The sequence below is a fragment of the Coturnix japonica genome, chromosome 1 (genome assembly GCF_001577835.2).
Source record: "Coturnix japonica isolate 7356 chromosome 1, Coturnix japonica 2.1, whole genome shotgun sequence".
Lineage (NCBI taxonomy): Eukaryota > Metazoa > Chordata > Aves > Galliformes > Phasianidae > Coturnix > Coturnix japonica.
In genome coordinates, this window is record NC_029516.1 from 51,833,149 (window position 1) to 51,860,940 (window position 27,792).

At 37.5% G+C, this 27,792-nt stretch overlaps 1 protein-coding gene across 11 annotated transcripts in view; it reads right to left on the reverse strand.

Moving 5' to 3' along the window:
• The window catches only part of ERC1 (ELKS/RAB6-interacting/CAST family member 1), a 274,077-nt gene that overhangs the window by 26,606 nt on the left and 219,679 nt on the right, over positions 1–27,792 (reverse strand). For 6 of the 11 annotated variants that reach the window (XM_015865493.2, XM_015865524.2, XM_015865513.2 and 3 more), the window contains one exon: positions 7,863–7,964. In XM_015865493.2, coding sequence (XP_015720979.1) covers positions 7,863–7,964 — 102 coding nt within the window. Of the gene's footprint in view, positions 1–6,211; positions 6,279–7,862; positions 7,965–27,792 lie in introns of all 11 variants that reach the window. The other 5 variants (XM_015865609.1, XM_015865600.1, XM_015865571.1 and 2 more) reach the window with 1 other exon arrangement.

Consider the following 27,792-nt stretch of genomic DNA (forward strand, 5'->3'; position numbering starts at 1 on the left):
TTTTGAATGTTTTAGAATATAAGTATCTATTTGTGTTCTTCTTTGATCTCTAAGAATAATAGGAAGACAGTGATACAATCCAGTTACACCTCTGTTGTGAGTGCTTAATTCATCCCAGAACTGCAGATTACAAAATTCCATCTGGAAATCTTAGTCTTATCTTTCTGGGATCAGAAAGAAGACTAACAGTGTATCAAGATCAGTTCTTTTGTGCTGGTAGATAAAACATTCTTGGACAGAGAGTATATTCTTCCAACATAGAATAGTTATTAAGATAGCAAAGCACTATAGTTAAAGAAACAAGCTGGCAAAAGAACTGTTCCCAGAAACAGGGAAAAGACAGAAGTAAACGTCATTTTAAGAATAGCATTCTTCTCCAAACCGGTCTATTCTAGTTTAACAATGCTCTTTACTTATTGGCTAAAAGATTACAGCAAGGAGCAGAATAAGGGTGGAAAGGAGTGGTTTCCAAACTGAATGATAGAACATTAATCACTAAGCAAGATATTAAGCTTGAGATCAGTATCACTTCAGTTGGTCACTCCACCATAATGAGACTGTGGCTTAGACAAAAATAAGAAAGCAACTACAAAAGGTCTTCCATTATTCAGAGTCATTACAGTCAAAGGAGGAAAGGTTATTTTCTGAAGAAAGGAAACGCTTGGAAAGGCTTGAAAAGAATAGATACTCATTTGATGGCTAAGTTGGGATTTTGAACTTTGCTTCCTGACTGCAGGAGCTGTCACTCCACACACTCTTCTTGTGCCTTCTTGTCTGAGCTCGGGTCTTTAAGGCACAGGAGTCTTCCAGGTTCATCATTAACGATGACACCCACACAAACAGAACTCTGGAAGAGCAAGGATGGAAGGGAGATCCTGTGATTAAGCAGGACAGTGGTATTAAAAGTAACAATTAATTAGTTACATTATCTTATCTGCGTGTGTCCCACCTGGTTTCTTCATTCTTACTACTGTAAGTTTTGCCCATCTGGAAAGTGGGAGTAAGAAGTCATGACTGTCATAGCATGACAAAACGAACCTGGCTGCTTATCTCTCAGTCAGGCCAAGAGATAACGTTGAAATAAAGTAAGGCGATTTCATGTAGTTGCCTTCACGTTTTGCACAGGATATGTCTTTAAGGCAAGGATAAGGTGCACGCTTTCACAGTGATTATACATGTATGAAAGATGAACTGTAATGGACACACAACTCATCTGCAGATTTTATAGAAGAAGGGATGACTCTTCGGAAGACAGAAAAGACAGCAGTCCAACAGCTTTGTTCAGTGTGCTAGAATGGCAGCTCCTTGAAATACTTATTTTCCCTTTCTGGGGAAGGAATAAGATCTTGGAAAGAAAAATAAGAAATATTAATAAATCAAGCTGAACACAAATCCAACACAATTTTGGGAACAAATTCAAAATGAGGTATTGTAATCACCATTATATCACTGTAACAACACGGTTTGAGGATATTGTGTAATAATATTACCTAGCACTTAGAAAGCACTTTTCCCAAGCAAAACTTACACTTCACAAAAACTTGAGCTCATTTTACGACTACAGAATTTGAGACAGACAGAAAGAGAACAAGCAAGTGGTGGGAGACAATGCCAGGAAAGAATTTATCTTCTGAATCCTGGTCTAGTACTGCATCCAGTAAAGTATACTGTAATATGAGTCAGGCATGAAAGCTTGGAGTTTTTGACCATTCTGCATGATCCAGCAATTAAAAAGACCGTGCTGAAAATGAATCTATTTGAAAAGCATCCACAGAGAAGCTTATCAGGTCACAGTGTAAAAAAGTGACAAGACTGAGAACCTAAAAGAAGTGTGACAGTAAGACAAGCAGCTCTCTGCATGCTGCAAGCATAAAATGTGCTTCACGTTGAGAAAAAGATCACATTTATGCACTTAATGAATGCCTGTGTTATCATTTGAAAATGGATCTCATCACGAATAAGATACCTACTTTGCTGAAGGAGATCAGTATATTTCTCCAAGCACTGAACAGCTTTTAAGAAAAGAATGTTCTTCTCAAACTTTCCAAAGCACAGACACTTTTATTTCTGTAGTGATCTTAATGAACAGTTCATGGAGGTTGGCAGCTGTGGCAAAGGTTGCATTATGTCCTGAGATGCCTTCCCTCAATGTCACTACTTCTATCCCTATTACTCTACCATGACAGTAGCCACAGTTCTTCAGGCTGTATCATCTGTTACCTACTTCTGTCACTCATCTCTTTGAATAACTAGGTGTGCTGACTGATGAGGTATCCATTTGATGGGCATTTCTTTTCAAGTTGCAAAATGGAAATAAATAAATACCCCCTCAAAAACAAACAAAAGGAAAATTCTGACTCTTCATCATCAGCATTCCTAGGGGTGAAACCAAATTGCTCTGTGAACACCCAGAACACATGGCTTACAAACTGATCGTTCAGTTGCATTTTGCCTGTGTTGGTAGCATCAAATTCTCTGCGAGCTTAACTATTTCTATTCTTACTACTATCCTTTTTAACAGCTTTGTCATAATAGAAGGATTATAGAAATGTCATTCAAACTACACTGCTCTTGAATAATACAGGTGTAATCTGATGAAATTATAATTTACACTTTTTGACAAGAAGTCTATGAAATTTACTTGAGTTGACTGTCAGATAATGAAAATGACTCATATATTTTCTGCTTATGACTTAAGTCTTCTTTCCATCACAAACATCACCCGTGAAATATTAAGAGGTGTCTTAAATTATGCTAATGTCTTCAGCAACCAACTCACAGTGCTTACAGTTTATACTCGAATTTGACAAAATTCAATGAAAAATGTGACAGAAAGAGACCTTTTGTCTGGCAAAGGTTTTACAGTAATAGGAATGTGCTGATATTTTCATCATCGTTAAATCTTCTTTTTCCTTTTAATGTGCTCCAGCTCAATGGTAGCTCTTAGGCCATTCTGCTGTTACTCTAATGAGTGTAAAACTCATTTTCAGATTTTGTTCCTGGAATTCAAACACAGCAAAGCCAAATACTTTGCTTATTAGCAGGCATATCCATGACTTCAGATTTTTTTGGCAATCAATATAAAAAAATTCCACAGAATGAGTGCAAAAATCATATGGTGATGGCATCTCCTAGGTTCCAATTCCTACTGCAAGCCAGAGCAATGGAATACGGGAAGAGGAATGCTGTACAACGGCATGCACACTTAAAAACGCAAAAAAGTATGTATAAATTATATACTGGGGTATAAGTCTCAGTTGTCACAGTTTCAGTTTGCTCTATCCTCTATTTTTGCCTGTCGCACTTTCACTTTACTGTTGCTTTTCCATATGTCCTTCAATTTCATTGCCTTTCAGTTTATTTGTGATCCTATGCTCCCTAATCCATTCAACAAAATTAGTTCTTCTCACATTTGACTGGCAGAGATAAGACAAGCAGACTTCAGAACCATGCTCACACTTCTTTCTCACACAGTGGATAGTATTGCTGTACTTAACTGAACAAAAAAACAAAACAAACTGCATGAACTGAGCAACCTGAAAATTTTAAGCATGGCAGCTTTCTTCTTTTCCACATATAATGTACAGAATACATTTCCAAGAATATACACATGTACACACGTCATGTAATACATATTAGATACCATGAAGTGTAAATTCCTATTATTTCTGGATAAAAGTGAATAACTAATTAAGCCATTGGTCAGACCATATTAGTATGTGAGAAAGACAAAAGAGTATCCTCATTAGAATGGATATCAGAATTAGATACTGAGAAGACAGAGCTCCATCTGGGAAATAAAAAGAGTTGTGAGAAAGTCAGACAGCAAGGAACTGAGAGAATCATTCCTAGAGATAAAGGTTGGTATTTAGATGGAACTGCAAATTACCATTCTCTGAAACTACAGAAAGGGAGCATGCTCCATTTCAGGGGAATTATATCTGACAGTGCTGTCATGTACAGAATTGACATAATATTAACATTTTCCATCAATTCCACAATTCTGCAGGGGAAACGTAAAATAATGTAGTTTGTTACTGTACGTATTTCGATATTCTCCATTGTACCTTCAATATAGGCCAGAGAAAATCACATCCTCAAGCACCTAAAGTAACCTTGAAGAATGATCTTCAAGTCCTATACTACCTGGGTACTTTCTAAAAATCATTTTAACACATGCACTTTATTTAACATGTGCAGGTTAAGTACTCAGTGGTTTTAAATCTTCTTCTTTTACAAAAAGATCGAGAACTTTTGTTGTTGTTGTTGTTGTTTGCTTTTTGAATGTACACAGAATGCCATGGTAAAAATGGACTTTGTTAGGAATAAATGGCTCTGGAAGCATCAATCACCGCTGTGTTTTCCCTTGTTGATGTATGCAAGACAGACTTGAGACTGACGTTTCTCAGATGGGCTGCCTGTTAGGTGAGGATGCTGGCTGCCTCATTATTTTGACTAGGATATTCTGTAACACGCTTTCCTTGTTCTGCTGCTGTAGTGTGGAAGCTGAGGAAAATGCCTCAAGTACCAAGTAGAGGCATATACTGTATTTAATTGGTATGTGGAGTACCTATTAATTCAGTAAAATAATAAAACATACTCCTGATACAGTTTCATTCATAGACAGATCAGCAAATGGGAGAAGAAAAGATTTTTCTATCAATATTCACTACACAACCTTCATTTTCGCACTGCAATGAATATCAGAACTATTCCTACCTTTACAGCGAATGTTGTCTTCCTTTTCATCGTTTACTTACCTGATCATTCCTGTTTAATTACCATGCTTCCACAAAACTTAACAAGCATTCTCTCTAAAACCTTTAGCATCACATATAAACATACAGCCATTGCAAGAACAGTGATTCAAGAAGAACGTGAAATCAACAATGAGTGCAAATTAATGAAGCACTTTATCAGCTTTCCCACTGAAGATTTTCCCAGCTCAAATCCCATGGCATGAAATTCAAGTTTGACATTGTCACAGTTGGATTACATTTTTTAGATGGTTGACTTGAAAAGAGGGATCTGATCAGTAGTCAGACAGAAATGTACCCCCCAGTTTAATTGAGTGAGGTTGAAGAGATGAGAGTGATTTGTTCTTTTTTTTTTTTACAAATGAAGCAGTAATTTTCACAAATGCCAAATTCCAAGATCTCCACAGTTTTTCAGAAGAGCTTTCTTTTAAAACGATTGATATGGAAAAATCAAGTTCTGGGAAAAGCTGCAAAGTAATGCACGTGAAATATTTTTAATAAAGGTTATGTGAAAAATGTCCATATACATTCTTAAACTATTATCATCACAGCTCAATCCTTTACAATATTTGTAGTGTTTAAATAAATTTACTCCACTTTAAAACTTTGAAAATGATTTCTATGCACTGTAGCCTTCTAATCCATATTCGATCTGTGTGGCTCCATATCAAGGCTCCTGGTCAGTAAAGGATGTTTTCTTCTTTGCTAGAGAATGACTCTGCCCTATGCACTCCTATGCACTGCCTTCTGTTGTGGAAAAACCACCAATTTTTCCTGCCCACCTCTACCCCTCCCGCCCCCCCTTTTTTTTTTTTTTTGATAGAGAGAGAGAATGATGGAGATGGAAGGCAGAGGGTAAGATTAAGGGGGTTTTATTCTCTTGCCTTCAGATTTACAGAAAATTTATATTTTGAGTTGGGATCAAGAATCATCTGCTCCGAGCTGATAACTATTTGTGAGCATTCAGGTCAGCCTGCATGGCAGCCATCTCACAGATCTCAACATGCTCGAAACCTTTAGCAGAAACATTATCTGCAGGAGGAACACTATCTCTGAGCATGTTTTTTACTAAACAGAATCGAAAAAGCATACGTAGATTTGGCTACAGTGCAAACTACTTGGAAAAAGAAACTTACTGAAAACATTTCTTTCATGAAGTTAATGATAAATTGTGAAAGACATTTCCTGTTCTCTTGTATGCACTAGGACTTTTCTTTGCATATAAACTCAATTACATGCCATGGAAAGTTCTCCCCACAACATCACGAAACAATGACATGATTATTATTAGAAGAAAATCACCAACGACAAATAGGCACACAAGAAACACCCACATGCAGAGACTATGCAAGCAAGGGAGAAGGGGTGCGCCCCAGTTTCACAATGCACGCAGCAGTGAGAGGGGAGAGTGACTGTCGGAAACTTTTCTAATGGCAAGAGAAGTTGATTCTCACCGTTCTGAACAAAATGGCTGAGCTAAGAGCATCTGACTGGTTATGCCCAAATACCCTCCTCCTCATCCTAGCGGTGCACAGGTGGCAATGGGAGAAAAGCCCCAGAGCAGCATGGGAATGAAATAAAGAGTTGGTTAGTATTTAAAGCACATATGTAAGTACAAACAGTAGCAAAAAGTGTGATTTTCATTCCTTATGGAATACTCAGGGTTACCTTGAGGTACAGCTTCCTTTGCTCTCTTGTAGGCTTTGCTAGCTTCTAAAATGCCCCTCCACAAAGGGAAGGTGCATTTGGACTCTCCTCTTGCCTTCTCCCTGCCACCCTCCCCTTGAGGTCTTTGCAAGAAGATCCTTAAATATTTACATTTTATCTTTTCATTTCATCTGCGAATACTACCCTGCATTCAGCCACAAATGGACTACAATTACACTGCAGAAATGGCTTCATTTTCCTACATACTTGCAATGCAGATATGACAGATATTCTAACATTTCCTCCAAAATAAATTTGGAAAGGCAATTTAATACGCAGCATTAACAACTGCACTCTCCTGAAGAAGCTAAAACCAACATTTTCCAAAAGCACACCAGGAAATTAAAGACATTCAATTCACAGTTCTTTCCTTACTATCTGGAGAATGGTATTAAAATGAGATGCAGAAGGAAGCTGCTTTGAAAATGAGAATTTTTCTGATCATCCCTTTGATTATATCCCTTGTTACTTTCTAATAGAGGCAGAGACAAAAATAATTATTTATTTTTTCAAGGTGAATATTGTGCTTTTTGTTTGCTTGCCCATTTTCCTCATGTATGTTACTCAATTTCTGTATTTCACGAGGTTGGTGCTTAAAGGTCTAGAGTGAGATGCCTTCCCTCAGATCTCAATAATTTCTAGATCAGCCAGAGGGTGAAGAGGAGTGCCAAACATTCTTTCACTTTGTCAAGGCAGTGATTAATGATCACTAATATTTTAATTAAATTGGAATGGATGAGATTACAACAAGGGATATGCAATTACGTTGGCATTTTCTGTGTTACCCGAGGGACAGGTAATCTTTCTGATAGTTATCAAACACACAGCTGTGCTTTGTAAGTGACGCAAGAGGCTCCTTGCTGCCTTGGAGATGGTAAATTGATTTTCCTCCAGTTCATGGCCCATTGAGTTTGTGAGGGAGCAGCCTATGCTCATTTGGCGCACAGGCCAGGATTTCCTCATGGGAAGTGAAGGGAACTGCTCATATGCAACGTGTAGATCAGAAAGCTGATCTGGGAGCATGACTTCCTGCTACTGAAGACAAGGAACAGTTCTTGGACTCTACACATTCAAGCAGCAAACCACAAGTTACTAAAATGTGAACATGCTACACAGGACTCTAGTCTTGCATTTTAAGGCAAGCAACATTTCTTGCTGCCCCCCTCTTCTCCACCCATTTAATAACAGCTTGGTACCAGAACTGTTTGTTCACATTTTGGGAGTTTTCAAGGAAGATGACACAACAGCAACATCAACTTCTGTTTTATAACTGCATTATGGAGAGCTATTTTTGTTCTAAGGTACTGTAAGTATGTCTGGGAAAATAACATACAACTCAAAACAATCAGACTCCATTGTCAAATTACTTTACAAGAGAAAAAATGAGAGACTTTTTACCTGGTCTGGGGAGGGCTTGTGGTTGGTTTGACTGGAATGGGACGAGGATTTGAGGTGATCATCCTCATAGTTGTCAGCCATCAGCTTCATACGGTTCTGTGTCTATTCAAGAAAAGAAGAATTTCCGACTAACTTTAAAGTGGCCATAGGGACTAAAGAGAATAGGCTATTTGTGCTATTCAATATATCCAAAATCCATTCTTGGAAAAAAAAATAAGATATGCACATAAAACATACATAGGTATTACTACAGAAACATTTAAGGCACATTAAAATTACTACACTGCGAAGCTACATTAATTTTGCAGTTAGCTAGCTCATCTGGCCTGTACCCGCTAAATCTGGTGCTGTATACACGTGTAGAAAGAAACTAATTTCTTGTTAAAGAACCTTGAGGTTAAGATTCAAATACCAATTTGAGAACGATTCAATGAAAACATCAGTTAGATGATCGTAAGTAATTTTAAAGAAAGAAATCTGTTTTTAGGAGAAGAGTAAATGATAATAGTAGAAACGCTGAATATTGATTATTAAAAACAACAACAAAAATAACCCACATTCACTCTAAATATGCAAATCAGTTCTACACTGATATAACAAAGAGTCCAAAAACCCTCAGACTGGTCAGGAAAATCTGAATAACAGAAAACCTTTCCTGTGAAGAAATTACAAATTTAATACATTTGTCTGTTGGAAGAAGAGGCGACACAATAGAGATGTGTAAAATTACAGACTATATACAGTCAAGCAAAGAATTGACAAAATATGAAACAAATTCCTTGACTTTTCTTAGATTTTCTTCAACTTCTCAGGAAATGTCAAGTTTCAAAAGTTTAAGCAGAAAATATAAAATGCATGTGTAATCGTAGACTACCGGATATATCGAAGGTCATTTTTCAACTGAGTTTAAACACGAATGAAAATGCAAGGGGGCACTTTGAGCTTGTACAAGGACAGCCAACTAAGTACAAGGTTCTCCTGTTCTCCTCAATTCCAGGCAACAAATTGTTTAAAAATACAGATAAAAATTAATTTTAATACTGCCTTAACATTACTATTCAATTCAGCAATTGAGTGGAACTTTAAAAAATACCACACGGTTGTGTCTGCAAAGGAAAATGTTAGTGACATGAAGCCCTGTTAACAAACAACTATCCCGAAGGGAGGTTCCTAAATGACTACAAATGCAAACATGCGAGCAGAAGAAATAATCCACACAGGCGGAATGTCTCACTTTCCCAGCAGAGCTACAAAGACCATACAGATGGCAGTGACACTCAGTAGGTAGCATAAAGGAAACTACACAGTATAGATGCATCTTGGATCTTGCAATGTGAGCCATGTCAGCCACTTCAACAGAGGGCATTTGGGAGCCATTGTCAGTAGGCACGTATTTTGTGAGCAGAACCAAAATAGAAAGATGGCTTTTTTCAGTTCATAAGGTAGGCAAAGCCTCATTTTAAGGTTCGTAAAATTCTTGTATTAAATAAATAAATAATAGTAAAAAAATGGCTAGCCAGACCTGTATTACATATGATACACAGTGAATTATGTACTAGACATATTAAAATCATCAAAGATTTACTAAAATTAAATGTCTTCAAGGAAAACTCAAAGCTCACTGTAAAAATGCCAGTTGTTGATTCAATCCCTTCATAACTGAATGATTTCTCACTGCAAACTATTGTTCTAATGAGATTCTCAATGCTAGAGAATGTAGATTTGAACTGCCTGTATTCAGATCATTATAGAGACGGTCCAGGGCTTGAATCTGGAATTGATTTTAGTCTGGATTAATTTAACAAAAGATAATTGTAAATTGAGCTTAAGCAATAAGTAATTTAATCTTCATATTGTTCTGTTTTGTCAAACAAGGTTTGAATTCCAAGTCTGACTCATCATTCATAAATCACTACTTGAAATGTGCTACATTAATATTCAAACAACCATTTCATTGTAAAGAAGCTTTCTCCATATTTATTATTTTATTAAATGTAAGACTGGATCTTCAATCACTTCTTTTTAGCAGTAAGACCTACTGATTTCTTGGAAAATGTTGGCTTTTGTAATGATCTTTCACGTGAATTTCAATTTGTATGTGAATGAATTTGTAAAAAAAGCAGAATTCTAGCAGAATATTAGTACAAACCATTCACTTTTCTGAGAAAAGAAAGTAGCTATCCTGCATGCTTTATGCTACTGCATGTAAAAAACTCTGTATTAGTTCCAAAATAGGAACAGAACGATATAAAGATTTAATCATTTGAATCATCTCTCGCAGAAAATTCTGAAGTGGAATGAAGAGGTTGCATGCCTTCAAGTAGCATATCCTACTATTAATAATTAGCAGGAGGCATGGGAAGAGGCTAAGAAGATTGGGCTGGTTTAAACTGAAAAAGAGGAAGATTTAATTATTTTGATAGGAGGAAATAGAGAAGATGAAGCTAGTTTTTCTGGATGGAACTGGACAAGAGGATGTCCAGCAAGAGACAGCAGATACAAACAAAAAATTCTTGTCAGAAATCAGGAAAAACCTTTTCATAACTGGTATTATCAAACACTATAACAGGCTGCCAAGAGGTTGTGGCCATCTACATCCTTGGAGATACTCAAACTCAACTGGATGAAGCCCAGAGCAGTCTACTCTAAACAGACACTCTTTGAGTGGGTGCTCAGACTAGATATCATGTAAAGGACCACTCCAGTCTAAATTATGCTTTAATTCTTAGAATTTGGGCTTTTCATTTTCAGATAATTTTATAGTTATCAAGGCTGTCATTTTCAAAAGAGGGGAAAGATGAGCTCCAGAATTCCTCCTTGTTGCACAAATATGATTTAGCTGATTAGCTCCATTATAGCCCTTTGAATATTAAACCCAGAAGAATGTCCCCAGCATCGCAGTGATGACAAACATACCAAATCAGTTCACCAGGAAGATGTTTTCTGTATTGCCCTTTTAATCCAACCAGACCTTCCACTGTTATCGCTGTTATTCTAAGAGTGCATGTTTCTGATTTACAAGTCTTGTCAAGAAAGCACTGAATTCGGTACTGACACACTTTTATCCTCAGAATGAGGCAAAAATTAAGAGATGGAAGAAAAGTAGTTTATTTCTTGGTGTATGCCACTAATGTGTTTTTCAATATTAATGTTCCAAGCAGTGCTGCAGACCTCTTTCTATCATAATAGACAAATGTCTCGTTATGTTTTAATTGTCTATGTCAAATATGTAAATATATATTGATTCTGCTTTTGGCCTGAGTGTTAAATGAAGAACTTCTAACTGAGAATTTTTAAAACAACTGGAAATACGTAAACAGAGTTTTTTACCTATTGCACCTCTCCAGAGAAAGGAAATATTCAAAAGGATGGAAACTTCTGGAGTACTGGCATATGGCTGTTAGAATGGTTTAAAAACAAACCATTTACTTGACTGTGGGGAACCACTTCAACATCCTGCAGTCCTAAAGCACGTTGTCATTGTGCTATTATACAGTCCTCTCCCACCTTATGAGGTTATGGCTCAGATCCTAAGGCAAACACATCTACATCACTGTAAAAAATATGAACAACAAAGTGGTTTAACCACAGTGTCCTGTGAGAAAATAAATGAGCAATGCAGACAAACCAGTCGTGTCAGGAGTGCTTTTGTCTCAACCTACAAGGCTTGCAATCAGAACTGGTGATGATAAGAACTGGATGCCAGATCCAAATATTGCTTAGAAAATACCTTTTGACATTACAGGTTCTTTCTTCACCCACGTGCAGATAAATCACTAAACTGAAAAAAAAAAAAAAAAAGGCAGGATCCCGTAACTCAGAAGGCTTCTTCCTTTCTTTTCCAGAAGGTTTCTTTCCTTACTTTCTTTTTCAACAGATTTCCTACATTTGTCTTCCAATCATAAAAAAGTAAAATAAATATAATAAATAATATAATAAATAATATAATAAATAATATAATATAATAAATAAAATAAATAAAAAATAAAAATAGCTTTCACTGTCTGTATGTGACAACGCTCGAGCAGAATCAGATCCTGCATGCCACTCTCTTTTTTTGGAAGAATTTCTGCAATCACTTTTTTTGCCCCTCTGATACATCTGATATATTCCTAAAAACCACTCATTATTTAACCTCAGCCTCTGTCCTGTCCCTCAGGTGGTTATATTAAAAGTACCATGAGAAAATAAGACATAAACTTGTTTTTAATCACAGATGTGAATGCCCAACTTCAGCATTGCTTCTAAACATGCTCTTCTGTTGTTTTGTGATTCCACATGCACTGAAACCGTATCTTCTTCTGATTATCTTATAGAATCATAGAATCATAGAATTACCCAGGTTGGAAAAGACCTTGAAGATCATCAAGTCCAACTGCAGCCTAACCATAGTACCCTAACTCTAACAACCCACTGCTAAATCATATCCCTGAGCACCACATCCAAATGGCTCTTAAANCTATTCCAGTACTTAACTACCCTTTCTTTTCTTCTGCCTTTGTTTTATATTGAAAAAATGTTTGGGTGAGCAAGGAAATTACCATGGAGTAGACAGGTTCTAATGCAGCCAACACCTGAAAACCTTTGTTACGAACAGCATTTGTGTAATATTTTACTGCCAAAATTGTAGCCACGGTGAACATTATTGAAATCTCACCATGTTCCCACCTCATGGATGAACAGCTTCAAGGCAAACTCACCTGGATACTCTAAGAGTAAGTTCACTGCAGGCTATCCTGGTCCTTTGTTTGTACACCTACATCCTAAAGACCAAATGGATAGATTTTATCACAGCTAAATTATTGTAAGTGAAAAAAAATGGACAAGAATCTGATCCACAAAGTGTAGGGGAAGAACGGTGACATATCCTGCTGACAAAACCTAGTGGAGTCCAACATCTCTTTCTAGTGGAATTCCTCATATAAGTTTGAAAACCACAGATGTAACAACAGACATCACTTATATTTTACAGAATATTTTTATTTGAAAGCTTGTACTATGCTGTATGTTATAATGAGAATACATAGCTTCCTTAAGCATCTCAGCAGGAGAGCTGGTGTTCTGGTCACCATCACACTGGTGAAGTTTTGAAACTGAATTTTATTTGTAGGAATAACACACCTGTATCTCTAGACATGACTTCTAATAAACAGCAGATACTAGCTCATAAGCTATGAATGCACTACATTAATCTAGGCAGCTTCATACAGTGCATTAACTTACTCAGAGAATCCTCATCAAATCTGTTTCTCCACTGTGGCACACAGTGGAAACCATGACATCAGTGACTACTTTCCCATTTTTTTTCCCTGTAAAATACTTGAGTAGAGTCATTTCTGGCTTTGCTAACCAGCCTAAACAAGCTTTATTATTCCTTTCATGTAAAGTTTAAAAAAAAACCAACGCACTAAGTAAATGTTAATATAATGACTGTACTTGTGACAAATGGATATGTGGTGGAGATCGTGTGTGAGTGAGTTAAAGGAATCAGCCCGTTTCTCTCAGACTTGAATGTTTCACCAAAAGCACACATGTACAGCTGAATCATTCTAAAAACCTTCTGTCCACTAACAATGGAGAAACACAATGGAGAAACTCTTTTTTGGAAGTCATTAGCTCAATTCGGAATATCTGAAAAATTATATTCTTAGGTTCAGGTAGTCCTTTTCTACTTTGAGAACATGTGGCGAGCCATACCCTTTGTAAATACCTAACCTAATCTTCCTGCTGGAACCTGGCTGCCAGAAACGAGACAATAAACCTTCCCTACTTGTCATTAGATTGTGACGCCCTGTGTAACTATCTTCAGCATATACTCATCTTGAGTATGGGGTCTCTGAGAGTCTGCATCAAGTATTTTAATGTACATGCCCTTCCCATTTCTAATATTTAATGACCCAGGAGGCATTTTTTGAATTTTAAAGTCATGGTACATGTTGAGTTGTCATTTTTAGTTGCAGGGTTTAAGAGACACATCATTAGTGAGGTTTGGCTTTCCTTTTGGCTATGTTTAGTGTTAGCAACTGAGATCCTACTATCAGCAGCAAACAAACGCAATGCACAGCTGAATACAAATGGAAAACCTTCTTGTTATACAGTTTGGTATATCCCGGAGTACTGTGTTTTGTTGACACCAACAAAGAGCATATGCTGCATGCAGCTGCTGCGGCTTTTCAAAGCCTGCAGGATTTAACACAGATCCTACCTGAGACAAAGGCTTCTCCATCAACTATTGGCAATGTTACAACAATGTTAGATTATAAAGTGAAATAATTTATCAGCCTAGTTCATTTCTGCATTTAATTATTTCATTTTTCTGTTCATCTCCCCACATGTGATAATTACAGAGAAACTTCATTCTGCAGAACACACATTCACAAACCTTTGAACTAAACCAAAGGAGATCACTCAGATATGAATTTCTCTCTGAGGTTTGACATATGTAGATTAGATATATGTGGATGGATTTAAAAGCTAAACTTTGAACTGAAATCTTCCTTGCACAGGAATGTGTTTCTTTATTAGTTCCTTAGGAGATGAACAAATAAATAACTTTGGGTCTGCCTGCTAACAGACTTTATTGAAGTCTACTGCTCTGGATCCCATATACAGAAAAACAGTGGTACAGATGACAACCTAAATAAGGCCTTGTGCTTAGGATTCCTTGCTGTGTTATACTAATATGAACTCTACTCTGTGTGTTACTTTAGCTCTCTTATATTCTCTTTAAGGCATACCTAAAGCTGTGCTTATGTCTGACTGAATAGTGGTAATATAATCTCTCCCCCATTTGTTTCACAAGAGCTGGAATCTGCCCAGGCCCAGATTTAAAAGGTAAAAAAAGATTTAAAAAAAAAATCAAAGAAAAAATTTAAAATAAATCCCTCTTTCTCTCATGGCAAACTACTATCAAACCAAATAATTCAGTTCTTTGGCATCTTTCCACCACATATAAGAACCTTAGGCAGAAAGATCAGTAAGGTGCGTTTTTCTCTATCTCAAAAATGTCTCAACAAGGGCTGAAGTCTAAGAACGCCAACCACCATATTGTAAACTCAGTTCATACTGACTGGGTGGCCTATGCATCAAAAGCAGGGCCTATGGTATTCTGTGACAACATCCTCAAAGAATCCTGGATCCCTTATACTACACAATCATCCCAGAATTATTCACTGAAAGAGACTTGTAGACAGCAACAGCAAGCAGAATGAACAGTCATTTTATTTCCTAGGATAAAATCACAGAACTGGTTCTATCTACCTTCCAGCAGTAAGCATTCACAACCTTTACAATCTAGGCTTAAAGGAAGTACTTTTTACAAGCCTGCCCTATGGTACAGTCTGTTCAGGCAAACCTGATCTCAGCTTCACGCAGGAAGAGAACAGAAGAGCTTTACTGGGCACATCCTGTTAGGAAAGCCTGAGCAGTAGCCTTTGTTGCTCTATGCCCCGAAAGCAAAAAAGACTCACTTATATAAATTGGTTTAACTGCAGCTTGTTGCTAAATTGCACTGCTACATCCATTCTCCACTGTACAGTCTTCATTACTTCTTTCATCAGTTAAGAACTGATTTCTTTTGCAGACAGTGTAGCTACCCTTGAAGAGCATAGGAGCCTACTTTATTATCCATTTTATGCTGGCTAATGAAATCTGAGTGCTTTGGATTTGCATCCTACATCTCGCAAGCATGGCCTTCAACCCTATAATAATCTCTTTCTCCAGTCCTCCTCCCCCACATTGTCTCCAGGCAAGAGTCAGCTGGGACTAATGTGAAAGTATGTTATGTTCTGAATGCCCAGCCATACGCATATGCTATAGCCAAACAAAATACATCATGGTTCAATTCTTCTTGTTTTTCCCTGTGTGGGAGAGCTACTTTGGGCTTTATTCTCCTCTACCCAGCTGTGGATGTTAATTAAGTTCCTGTGAGTTTCATGATCTTTGAGACTTCTTTCCCTCCATCAAATGCTACTTGGTGGGGACTACTCAGATAAACAGATGGATGGTGCTGTCATTTAAAGTCTACTTTGGAGCGTTTAAGATAAAAGCTGGTCCAAACTAGTATGCTCTGTCCAAGCTGTAAAAGTTTGGATGTGTTCTCTAAAGATATTCTGCAGTTTTCTAATACTACACACGCTCCATGCCTTTCTTCAAGACTCTGGGAGGATGAGCTTCTACAAACTCTCAGCTGAACAGCAGTGAACCTCTTATGTTTAGTTCATGCATCTGCTGTGTGTTTAATATATACAGTTTACTCAGTCTCTTTAGCTTACTTTGATGCGCACCATTAAAGACAACAAAAAAGTGAAAAGCTACTTTCTGCAATAACATGAAAGGAAATACTAGTCTTTGTCACGGTCCTCATTACTCAGATGGCTGAAAACTCCTGCTTGTACTTCTTCCTCTGCTCATTTCTCCCTTGTGTGTTTGTGGGCCCAGGCTAAAAATTACATTTTATATTTCATCCTTTGAGAGAAAATCAAAGACAAAAAAAGCACTGAGAATAATAAGATGCAACGCAATGTGGAGCATAAACATTCCTACAAACTGTTGGTGATAGATTTTACGAAGTAAAATGAAAAATAAATAAATAAATTAAAAAGTAAGCCCTTTGTTATGCTAAGGTTGGAAATACTTTGTAGCATTACAAAGAATCGTGATTCTTTTAAAATTGGGCAGTTTAAGCACCAAAGTTAAAAACCAGATAAGTTGGCCTTACAAAATCTATAAATATCTGAAGGAAAAACCTCTAAATTATCTACATAGTATCCCATAGAACAGAAAAGTATTTCTGTTAGAAACAGAAAAAGCTTTGTTGGACACAGTTGATGGGACTTTCTGTTTTCTTATGACTTGAAATTTCTCCTTTCCTTTTCACTTGAGCTTCACTCCACACCCCGCTCATCTTAGTCTCCTCTACCTTACTCTGCTCCTCTTCCCTTCATTATTTTTTCTCTTTGGCTCTCCTTTCCAAAGTAAACTCATGTGCTTATGCTCAGCTTAACAAAGCTGTCTGTATAACCTCAAATACCTTACTCGCTGTGCTTCTGTCGTAGCCCTTCATCTAGTCTGCATTCAGAAAACTTCTCGGTCCAGCAACACCATGAAAACTGATTGACAAAATTTGACCTAGGAATTTATATGAAAGATGCATCTTACTGTAAAATTTCGAAACCTAGTAATTATTCCTGCTTTGATAAAATCATGTGTAGGACATCTGCTCATGTATGCATACGTATATCTTTCCATCATTTGAAAGTTTTCAAATCTTTGTTGACTGCATCCTTACAGTAAGTATACTAAAAGCACTCCCTTCTCCAGATATTTTTATTTTTGAAGGTATTTAACAGTGTTCTAACAACAGCTGTTTTAGCCTTACATATTTTCATTGTTATATGACTCATCACTTCAACTGCATTTGCCTGCAGCTTCAAAGAGTTGTTAATAGAAACTCCCCCCGTCCCCCTTTCTGCATGCTGTTCTTGGCAAAAAAAGTAGTTATGTACAGATACAAATTCCTAGATTCTAAAGTGATGTGAGCTGCTCAGTATCACCTCAACACAGACCGTCTGTAACAGCCCAGAATCCAGCCCTGGGTATATACATGAATGTGTCTGTGTCTGCATGATATAAACAGAGTTGATAGAAACATTTATGAAAAAAAAAAGAAAGATGTAAATCTTAGAAAAAAAAAAACAACTTAGAAATGAATTTAAAAAGCAGTTGCCTACAGAAGAGAGAAGACAAAAAAAAAAACAACAAACAATGCTATCTTTTTTGTCTCACTTTCATCTTTCAATCTAGGCAAAATTCCCCATATCATGGAGGGAAGAGTTGAAAGGGCATTTCCTTTGACAGCCAACAGGGCATTGCTACTCTGAACTAAATTAATGCTAAGAATTTTCTTTGTACAGCTAATTATTAGGACTGACATCCACACAGAACAGCCCTGCCTCGTAAGATTCATACAAACATACAGACATTACATTCCTGTCTGTCCGCACCATCTGTGCGTGTGGTCTGCAGACACAGAATTCCTGTCCATCTACACTGTCCTTGTGTTTGGTCCACAGAGGCAAGATTCCTGCCCAAGCACATAGCAGCACATGTGCAATAAAGGGCTGCACAGATGATTCTTCTCCATCTGCTTTGCTCTTGCACGCAGTATACAAGGCAAGGGAATCACCATAAGCCAGCACTTTTTTCTTTTCCTCTGCAAAGGTCGCTTTTTAAAGTCTGCATCGGTGCTTAGATAATAATATTAGTTGGAAAGACTGAAGAAACATTCACATTTTCTGCTGCATTTGTGCCAAAATTATCAAACAGAAGAAGTTTTCTTTCTTTCCGTGAAATTCATGACACACAATAAGTATTTCAGGCCAGTTTTGTCAGATGACTTCTCTAAGGTGTCTACATTTCATATGCTATTCTTGTCATTGCCTTCTCTATTTCTAATCTGTTGCCTTTCTGTGATTTACATTACACTATGCCATATATATATATATATATATATATATGTATCAGTATCAATTCATCTACTGGGCACCGTAAAGCATACTGTAAAGCTTAGAAAAATATTAGAAAGTTCTAGTCTCAGCTACAGAACCACCAAAAGGAAAGGTTTGTGGGCGAAGATGAAGAGTTCAGCCACTAGAAGGAGAAAAGGAGACCTTCATATTGCTGAAGTCATGCTTGTATCATAAAAAGGTTGCTGGGTAACAGTGGAGAGGAACTATGTTACTCCAGTAATTTGGAAATGGGGTAAGAGAGGAGAAAGAGAAATGAAGAAATCTTTTTATCATCTGAATGATGAAAAAGATAGATATGGACAACAAGGATCTAGAATCAGCTTGTGCTTAAGCACATCCCCCAGTCTGTGCATCCTTCTTTATCCAGTCCAGGAGCACACACTGATAGCTTGGTTGTCGCTCTGTGAGGTACATATGAGACTTGAAAAGTGCACAAAATTATTTGTCTGCACAAATAAATATATGCCCCTTCAGAAAGAAGAAGAAGAAATAATCCTAGAATGGGAATACTTATTACTTCCACAGAACAAATAAACTCGTATGGTCTTTCAAGTTTTAAACAACGTATGCACTAGTGTTTTCTTAAGGATCTCTATATTGCTTTTAGGAGTTGTTTTTTTTTTTTTCCAACAACATTAATGTCAGCAGTTGGCAGCAGTTTGGGTTGCTAGCTGAAATACAGGAGGCAAAGCCAAGGTTTATCTGCTGGTGTTTTGGAGAAGGAGGGCACATTGGCACGGTGTCAGAAACTGCAGTTAAGTTTCAGCTTAATGTGAAAAAAGTAGAAAGGTTCATTTCTCAAACTATTAAAAGGATTAAGTATAATACAACAGGGAAACTGAGTGTTTAAAATATTAAAGTTCCCTCCTAAATAAGAATCTCACTGTAAAAACAAGAGCTTGTTCAATTACTATGAAAAACTTGGCCAGAGTTAACTGTGAGCTCCATTTGTTTTTTGTTTACTCACAAACAGGAAACATTTGTATTTACTCTAAGACAGGAATTGGTGGTAAACAGAAAGAAAGGGAACAAAAGACTCAGTTCACTGACTGTAAAGTTGAAATCAAACGAAGAGAACAATACCCCTAATAAAATGGCTACCCCTTAACCAGGGTTGTATTCAAAATCAAAGACCATTACTTCCCCTCGACACCAGTAGATCAGTGATCAGACCTAATACGCATTTGGAGAGTAAGGTACTATGGGAGCTGAGAAACTGATTATCACCTGCCGATAACCTAAATTTGTGAGATGTTATTCTAAAAGTAAATGTACTCACATTTGAAACTGAGGGTGCTCGGGTGCCTCACTGATCTTATATCTATATGATAAATGTGATTATGCCGTGTAAATTCAGACAGCAATCAGATAACTGAGTCTGAGACTTATTTTGCCTTTATGCACAGTTCCTAAAAGCATTTCTTGGTATTGAAAAGACTTTTGGTGCCACATTTAAAGCAAAGAAGGGCAGGACAGAGGCTATTCCTTTATTTATTTATTTATTTGGTTTTGTTCACTTAGATACAGTAGAACACAACTGCTCTAAAGACCGTCTGTCAAAGTCTCTACCTTGTATATTTGACAGCATCGTTAGCAGTCCCCCATTTTTGGGAGGGACTGGAAGCAGGATCTCCATAGGTATCAACTTTCCCATCCTTATCTTACAGAGTTGGCAGCTGCTAACAGAACCCTCACAGCTTCCCAACCCAGAAAGGAATAAAAATATCTCTATCCTCTTTTTATACATATTCACAAATGTCAAGTGGCAAAAACATTACCTCTACAGAAAAACTACGCATCTTTTCTTTGATCATGAGTGCTTCTTTATCTCAGAGAAAAAAGTATAGAGATATACTTCTTAGGGAATGCAAAATGCATATTTCTATTCAACACCAAAACCTGAGGGGTTCTTTTTGTTTTTTAATTTTTGTTTCTTTTTTTTCTTCTTTTTTTTTTTTAAGACTTGGATTCTTTAGAACATAATACCATGAATTTAATAGAACTGAAAGGAGTCTGCAGCCATCAGCACCAGTCCATTTGCAGATGCTATCATAAGAAACTGATACCTAATTTCATAAATCTATGACTGCTTTTGATAAACTTGATATGCTATCCTACCAATTTCCACAATTTAGTATGCAAATTAGTGAAGGATTAGAATCAAGAAACTTAGGCCTAATTGCAAGCATATATCTCAGTTTTCCAACTGCAACATTAAACTTTTATTTTCCTCTGCATTATCTATTCAGTAGCCTGAGATATGGTGTACCGGACTAGGCTCAATCAGATTGATACAGAAAAAGGAATTATTTTCAGAATCTGATGGAGCATGATGAAAAACCTGTAGACAGAAATATTCCAGGTCATAAGCTGAAAAATACCTGAGACTGCTGTTCATCAACAGCTCACTATTTACTGAACCTGAAGCGCACTCTGATTAAGATTTAACATTTCATTACCTGTTTTTGAGATGGTAAAAATTATAATTCTCTATTTTCCTTTTGCAACCAAAGAGTGTTGATTTATTGTGTTATTCCCCAGGTAAAACCCCAAATGTGCAACATACACCATCACTAATTTTCTGGTACACAATTCTATCTACCCTTCCTCCTCCAAGTAAACAGCACATTACAAGTTGCATAACTGTAAACCTGAAATCTACTTGAAATCTTCTACCAATCACCATGTATCTCTGACTTCACCTTCTCCTTACATACTTGCTGCATTTATCACCTTACCTGTTACAGATCAAACACAAATTAAAACCAGTAGTAAGCCTGGTGAAATGATTTTAAGTTGCCGTCTCTGTTTTCTACTATTCTACTTCCTACTATTAATGTATGAATTGGATATCAACTGTTCAATGGCATCTTTCATAGCAAACAGACTGAAAACCCCTTCTTAAGGAATATCCTCAGGAAAGTCAATAAAAGACTGAATTGCCATTTATATAAGAAAAGACTGAAACCACACTTTTGCTAGGCTTTACATCCAAAGAGAAGCAATCATAAATAAAATCTTGCTTTAAAGCTTGAGCATGAATCTGTGCAGTATATTATGTCTTCCCTATGGAACAGTACCAGCAAACATAAGAAGAGATAATCATTATATGTCAAGTCGGCACATTTTGACTGTAGATAGGGATAATGGGATATGTCTTCTAGACAATTGCCAATGCCACATAAAACAGCTTTAATTGATGAGAATTGTTATTATAGAAAAAGGGTAGATAGTGATAGGACAAGGAGGAATGGTTTGAAATTGAGACAGGGGACGTTCAGGTTACATATTAGCAGGAAGTTTGTTACACAGAGGGTGGTAACACACTGGAACAGGTTGCCCAAGGAGGTTATGGATGCCCCATTACTGGAGGCATTCAAGGGCCAGGCTGGATGTGGCTCTGGGCAGCCTGGTCTGGTGGTTGGTGACTCTGCACATAGCAGGGGGGTTGAAACTGGATGATCGTTGTGGTCCTTTTCAATCCAAGCAATTCTATGATTCTGTGATTCTATGAAGGTGCATCAAACAATGAAATACAGGATGACCACGCAGTCATCTTGGAAAATCACTGTACTTCTTCTGTGCTACAAGAAGTCATTACATATCTTCCTGTATGAGAACTAAAATTTCAGTGTCAAATCCCTTTTTCTTCACACACAATATATTCCTGGGATTACTTCGTAAGGATGAGATCTGAACTCATCTTCTCTGTCACCAAAACTTCAGAGTTCAGTAAACAGTTCGTCTAAATGACAAGATTTAAACGTAATCACAAACTCTCTGTTTTTCCGGTCAGCACTCAAACATCATCAACCCAAATACCAGAACAGTGATGCCAAACCAGCCTGGCCACAAGAACCAGTTGTTGGAAAGACTCAAATATTTTTTCCCTGAGGCACATCCTGCCACTGGACAGCAAACAGGAAGTTGCTGTGCACGGACCCTTCCCAACTACCACACAAGCTGGAACTTTTAAGCAAAAGAAAATGCACTGATAACTTTACTCCTTGAGTTAACGACTATTGGCAGTCTTGAGCTCTCCTAAACTGCTGGTTCTGAATCTCACAAATTCATCAGCTAACAGAAAGACTGTCAGAAACTGACAGATTATTGTTCTCAACATTAAATTCAAAGCACAGAAGTCGCATAAAAATTAATAAATTTGATCTGTTTGATGTCTTTATTAAAAAGATCTGCTTCAACACTTTCTATTTAACAGCAAAATAATGCTTATCAGGTTAGTGGTTTGTGCTGCAACAACCACAGATAATCACCACTTACTACAATTATGTGAAATGACAACAACTGTATTTACGCCATTCCACCAAGCTCATGCAGTGTTCTTAACTCGTTAGTAACACTTGCACAAGTTCCTCCCAGTGCAGACTTATCCATCATAGAATTGCAGAATGGTTTGGGTTGGAAGGGGCCTTTAAGATCATCCAGTCCCAACCCTCCTGCTACAGGCAGGGACACCTCCCTCTAGACCAGGTTGCTCAAAGCACCATTCAGCCTGGCCTTGAATGTTTGCAGGGAGGGTGCATTCTCAACCTTTTTGGACAGCCTTTGCCAGTGTCTCATCACCCTCAATGTAAAGAATATCTTCCTAATACCTAGTCTAAATCTACCCTCTTCCAGTTTAAATCCATTTCCCCATGTCCTGTCACTACATGCCCTTAGAAAAAGGTTCAGACTCTGCTATTTCAGCCTGTCCTCATAGGGGTGCTGCTCTAGCTAATACCAAGTACCAGTGGACTGGTTGCCAGTAAATAGAAAAGGCACACCAATGAGATGCATTATAATATTACAAACGTCTGTATGGAAAAGGTAGCAAGTGCTGCTTTGTCATCTTTCTTCCAAAGTAATTTTATATGTCTGTCTCTCAATGGGGAAGCAAACCTTCCTCTCCAAGCAAGCCTACAGATCCATCACTGAAAGGGCCTAAAAACTACCACAGTCAAGGTACAAGCAGAAAACAGATATGGCTCTTTACAGTAGGGCCAAGAGAAAGTTTATTTCTCTGGCATCATGAGGCCATCTACAGCACAGCACTTGTTTGAATGTACATCATTATTTAGTAATACAAGAAGCAGAGGTAAAGGTAAAAAGAGGAAGGAGAAAGGAAGGAGACTATATGTAATATAACAGAAAGATGAAATGCTGTCACAGAGGACTGCTGTCACTGCACTGAATGCCGTTACTGTGGTAACTAATGATTAAAAATGATGGGAAAAAAGTCTAAAATGCATGGCAAGGAGAAGGTACTTTCTTTATTTTGCACTTCAAGGTTGTGTTCAAGGGCATGATGGAGCCTCACTTTCTTTGCGTGCTCAGTGTCTGTCAGGTTATTTGGGCCTGCTCCTGGCAGAGCTCTCCATCTGACAGAAATAATTACAGAGGAGCAAGAACTGGCAAAGTGAGTGGCACCGTGACTGATAATCTGGGTGGATTACAGGCCTTCGACAAAAGCCAAAATGTTTGACTTTGACAGCTGGCAATGCTCGATGGGAGCCAATTAGTGGATATATGTTCACTTCAGCCAGAAGTCTCTTCAGTTTCTAGTCAAACAGCTTCCTGACTAGGATGTGTACAAGTGCTTTCCCTCACTTCTACCTGCTCACCTGCATGCCAGCTACATTGTCAGAACAGCTGAAACCAGACTATAAGAACAACACATTTCAATACCTTTAAGTATTAGAAATAGTAGATTCAAGTTTTGTAAAGTTGCATTTCAACCTTCAAACAGTGGTGGTATAAGAACCTTAAAAATCATCACTTTACTATGACTCTGCATCAAACTAGACTGTGTAAATAAAGCTGTGATTGTACTTTTAAAATAACAAGTCCACCATATCTGGCAGTATTTCTCTAAAAGCTTCACTATTTCTTTAAAATTTCCTGGCAAAGCAGGTTAATTTGTCCATTGCTTTTTGAAATAGGTTAACCCAAAACTTAAAGCATTCAGAGAAGTTCTGTTTGGTCCAATACATGCATGAACCTCTGACATCCAAGTCCCCTTCAAACTCTTATGTCCTCAGCTTTCTTATCACACAGATTTTCTTTCCCCTCTTTTTCATCTATTTCCACTCTTGCTAGTGCAAACATACAGATACTGTAGTAAAGGATCAACAAGGGAAGACAGACCCAACTTCCCTGAATGATGTCACTTATTTCAAACATTCACTTTTACCTTGCTTTCTCAGCTATGAAGAAGCCACCATCACCACACCCAGACAACTAAAATACATCTTCTGACAGTGTCATGTTCTGAGAGGCGCTTCCACTCGTTAAACTCGGTGGGCACCACTGCACCACCAGGAACTCTCAGATGCTCTTGGAGGACACGGGTAGTTCTGTCACAGAAACAGGTACGTTTAGCAATTACCTGTAGGGATTAAATATGTATCACGTGAAAAGGAAGCTATTTTGCTGCTCGTGTAATTGTACTCATCAGACGTGGTTTCAAATCAGGGTAGTTAAGGCAAAGAAAAAAAACAACTGTGTTATTTACAGGATCTGCAGTATTTCATCTGGCAGGGTGGTAACAAAAGCCTGCTAGAAGTGGGGTAATTCTGATACAAGAACAAGAGGAAAAAGCTTGTCTGTCAGTCTCCTCTGAACCATTTTACATTCTCCTGTTACAAAGAAAAATCACTCCAACCAGCGGAACTTCACTTTGGAAAAGTTCACGGCAAAAGAGTGTCAAGTGTCAGTGTGCTGGGTTTCCAAGGAGACAAGTAACAGTGGAAAGCCAGTATTTTCAGGGAGGAGAGGCTATTCTGGAATCTAACATTCTTTCCTTTTCCTCATGATCCCATGAACCACATTTACTTGGGAAACAAATCCTTACAGTAACATGGATTCATAAGGAATGTCAGCCAAAATCTGCTGGGAAGCAGCACAGAGAAAACAGTTTGGGACTTGCAATGCTAGATGAAGTATGTATTGAATATTGCATAAATACTAAATACTAGCAGTACTAGTCATCATCAAATAATTTTGCTCGATGTTTCAGAATGGCAAACAACAGCCTCTCAATTCATTCTGGCCTACAGAGGAAGGAATGACTATGACAAGGAGACAGTGGCAGAAGAGAACGTATTAAAAATTCCTCTTAATGGCAAGCAAATAGACTATATAACCCATATTCTCAATAGCAAGAGATTTCTTATCTCCCTTAACTAAGATAGAAAGAAGCACTTTTTCAACAAGTTTAGCGTAACTGAACAGCAAGAGTGTATGCTGGACAAGAACAAAAGTCAAAGTATCAGATGAAATGGAAATTACTATGGGAGAAGAAGTAGACATTGCAGATGTACATTAGCATAAAGGAGCCAAAGACAATTCTACTCTGTTCAAAATGAAAGCTATCAAAAAATAAAACCAAGAAGATCAAACTATGCATTTCTTTTGTGTGTCTATCATCAATAAGATAGATGAGTAACAAAATTAATTTCAAGACCCAGAGAACACCATTTTAGGACAGAAAATAATAATGAGATGGTTCTCAGAAAAATCTCGTCCTCAAATTTACAAACCCTGATAAACTCTTTCTTAGTATAGTATGATCCAATCAACTATAATGGAAGTTATCGGCAGTTATTTTTGGGAACCTGTGGGGACTGGTGAGGTTTTGGAAGATTCCATTAAGGTTTCTGATGCTGTCTCACATGACACATTCACAAACAAGTTCAGTTAAGTAAATGCCTCATGTTCAGTGTTGTCCAGTTCTGGCTACCACGCTTGCAGAAGGAAATAGACAAAATCTGATAAAGACCAAGAGTGATCAGATATCTAAAAAAAAAAAAAACGACACTTGAAAACTGGAAGAGCTGAAACTGTCCAATTCAGAGGAAAACACAGAGAAGATACTATTGTAAACAAAAACAGCTGCTAAAAAGATCTAAGAAACAAATGCTTTTCCCCATGCCCATAACAAATAGAAAAACTAATAATGAGCTTGAATTGCCGTAAGGGAAATTATGTATGAACAATAGCATTATAATGATAAAGACAGATGAGCCATAGAAAAGACTTTTCAAGATCGAGGGTTTCCACTAAGGTTTTATAGGGATAGAATACAGGTATAACTGGTTCTGCTTGAAGGTGAGACTTTTTTTCTGTGGTTAAAATACAAAAATGTGGATATCAAACTTTTTGGGAAATTATACTCCACAGTAATTAACAATTGTTCAGAAATGGAATAGATAAATAAATCAGGTGTGTTTCATGGAGATATGTCCTGAGCTCAGCACTATTCAGTACTATTTTCATTAACAACCTGCATGATAGTGTAAACTTTATGTTTACAAACTGAAGGAGGAAGCTTAGCTAAACTACAGGACCAAAACTGTAAATGCTTTAAAAAGATTATTCAACTGGTTCTATAGATGAGTGAATATTTATGTAAGAAAAAGCAGCAAAATACAAATGCACTCAGCAACCCGATATGCAGTGCCACATGGCATCGCACCATCTAAAATGAAAAATTTTGAGATTCCATCATCAATACCACTGAACCAAACTAGTTTTTGGTAACTTCTGAAATAGTACATTAAAATAATAATTGAGAACAGTTATGAAACATTTATACAATAATTCAAGTGAGTATGGTGAATCATATAATAATATGAGGAGGGTGATTTACAAACAATTCAATTGAATAATACTCCAAGCTCAGAAGACAGACACGGATACAAGTTCAGAGCCTCCTAACAATTTCATTACTATGACTTGACATTTATGGCATTGTAACGCTTAGAGATATTGGTCAAGTTAAGCCCCCACTGTGCTAGACATTGTATAAACACAGAGAATGACAATCTTTGCTCCAAATAGCTCCTAGTAGAAAACCCCAAACATTTGAGACTCAAAGCCCACAGACAGGAAAACCTCAGCCCATTCATGTATGCCTTCCATTTACAACTCAAAGCTACGAAGTAGGATTTCACACAGCTACAACAAATATATCCTGACTTTTAAAACTCTGTTTGACAAGAAAATGCATAAATGGTAAGTAGGCTCTTTTCTAACAGGAAAGTGGTGGACATGCTGCCACAAAGCTCCTCGGGTCTCTTTCAATTCCAGCATGACTCGCATTGCAGGGACTTCTGCATGGCATATAAACTGAGCACAGTGGCTGGCGCTCGCCACACTACATCTGGACTGTATTAGGCAACCGTCAGCTCTGTATTCTTGCATCAGCCCTGGCCCCCTCATGTGAGGCAGCTTCCCAACCACTTTTTCGCCATGAACCAGTCAAGGAGACAAAGTACTTTGGGAGGAAGTAAATTGGGACCACATTAGCTGGTGACCCTCGCCCTGCAATTGGCTCCCTTTCCAATGATAGAGGAAATCCCTCATGCAAACTGACAACCAATATGAAACAGGCAGCTCCATTT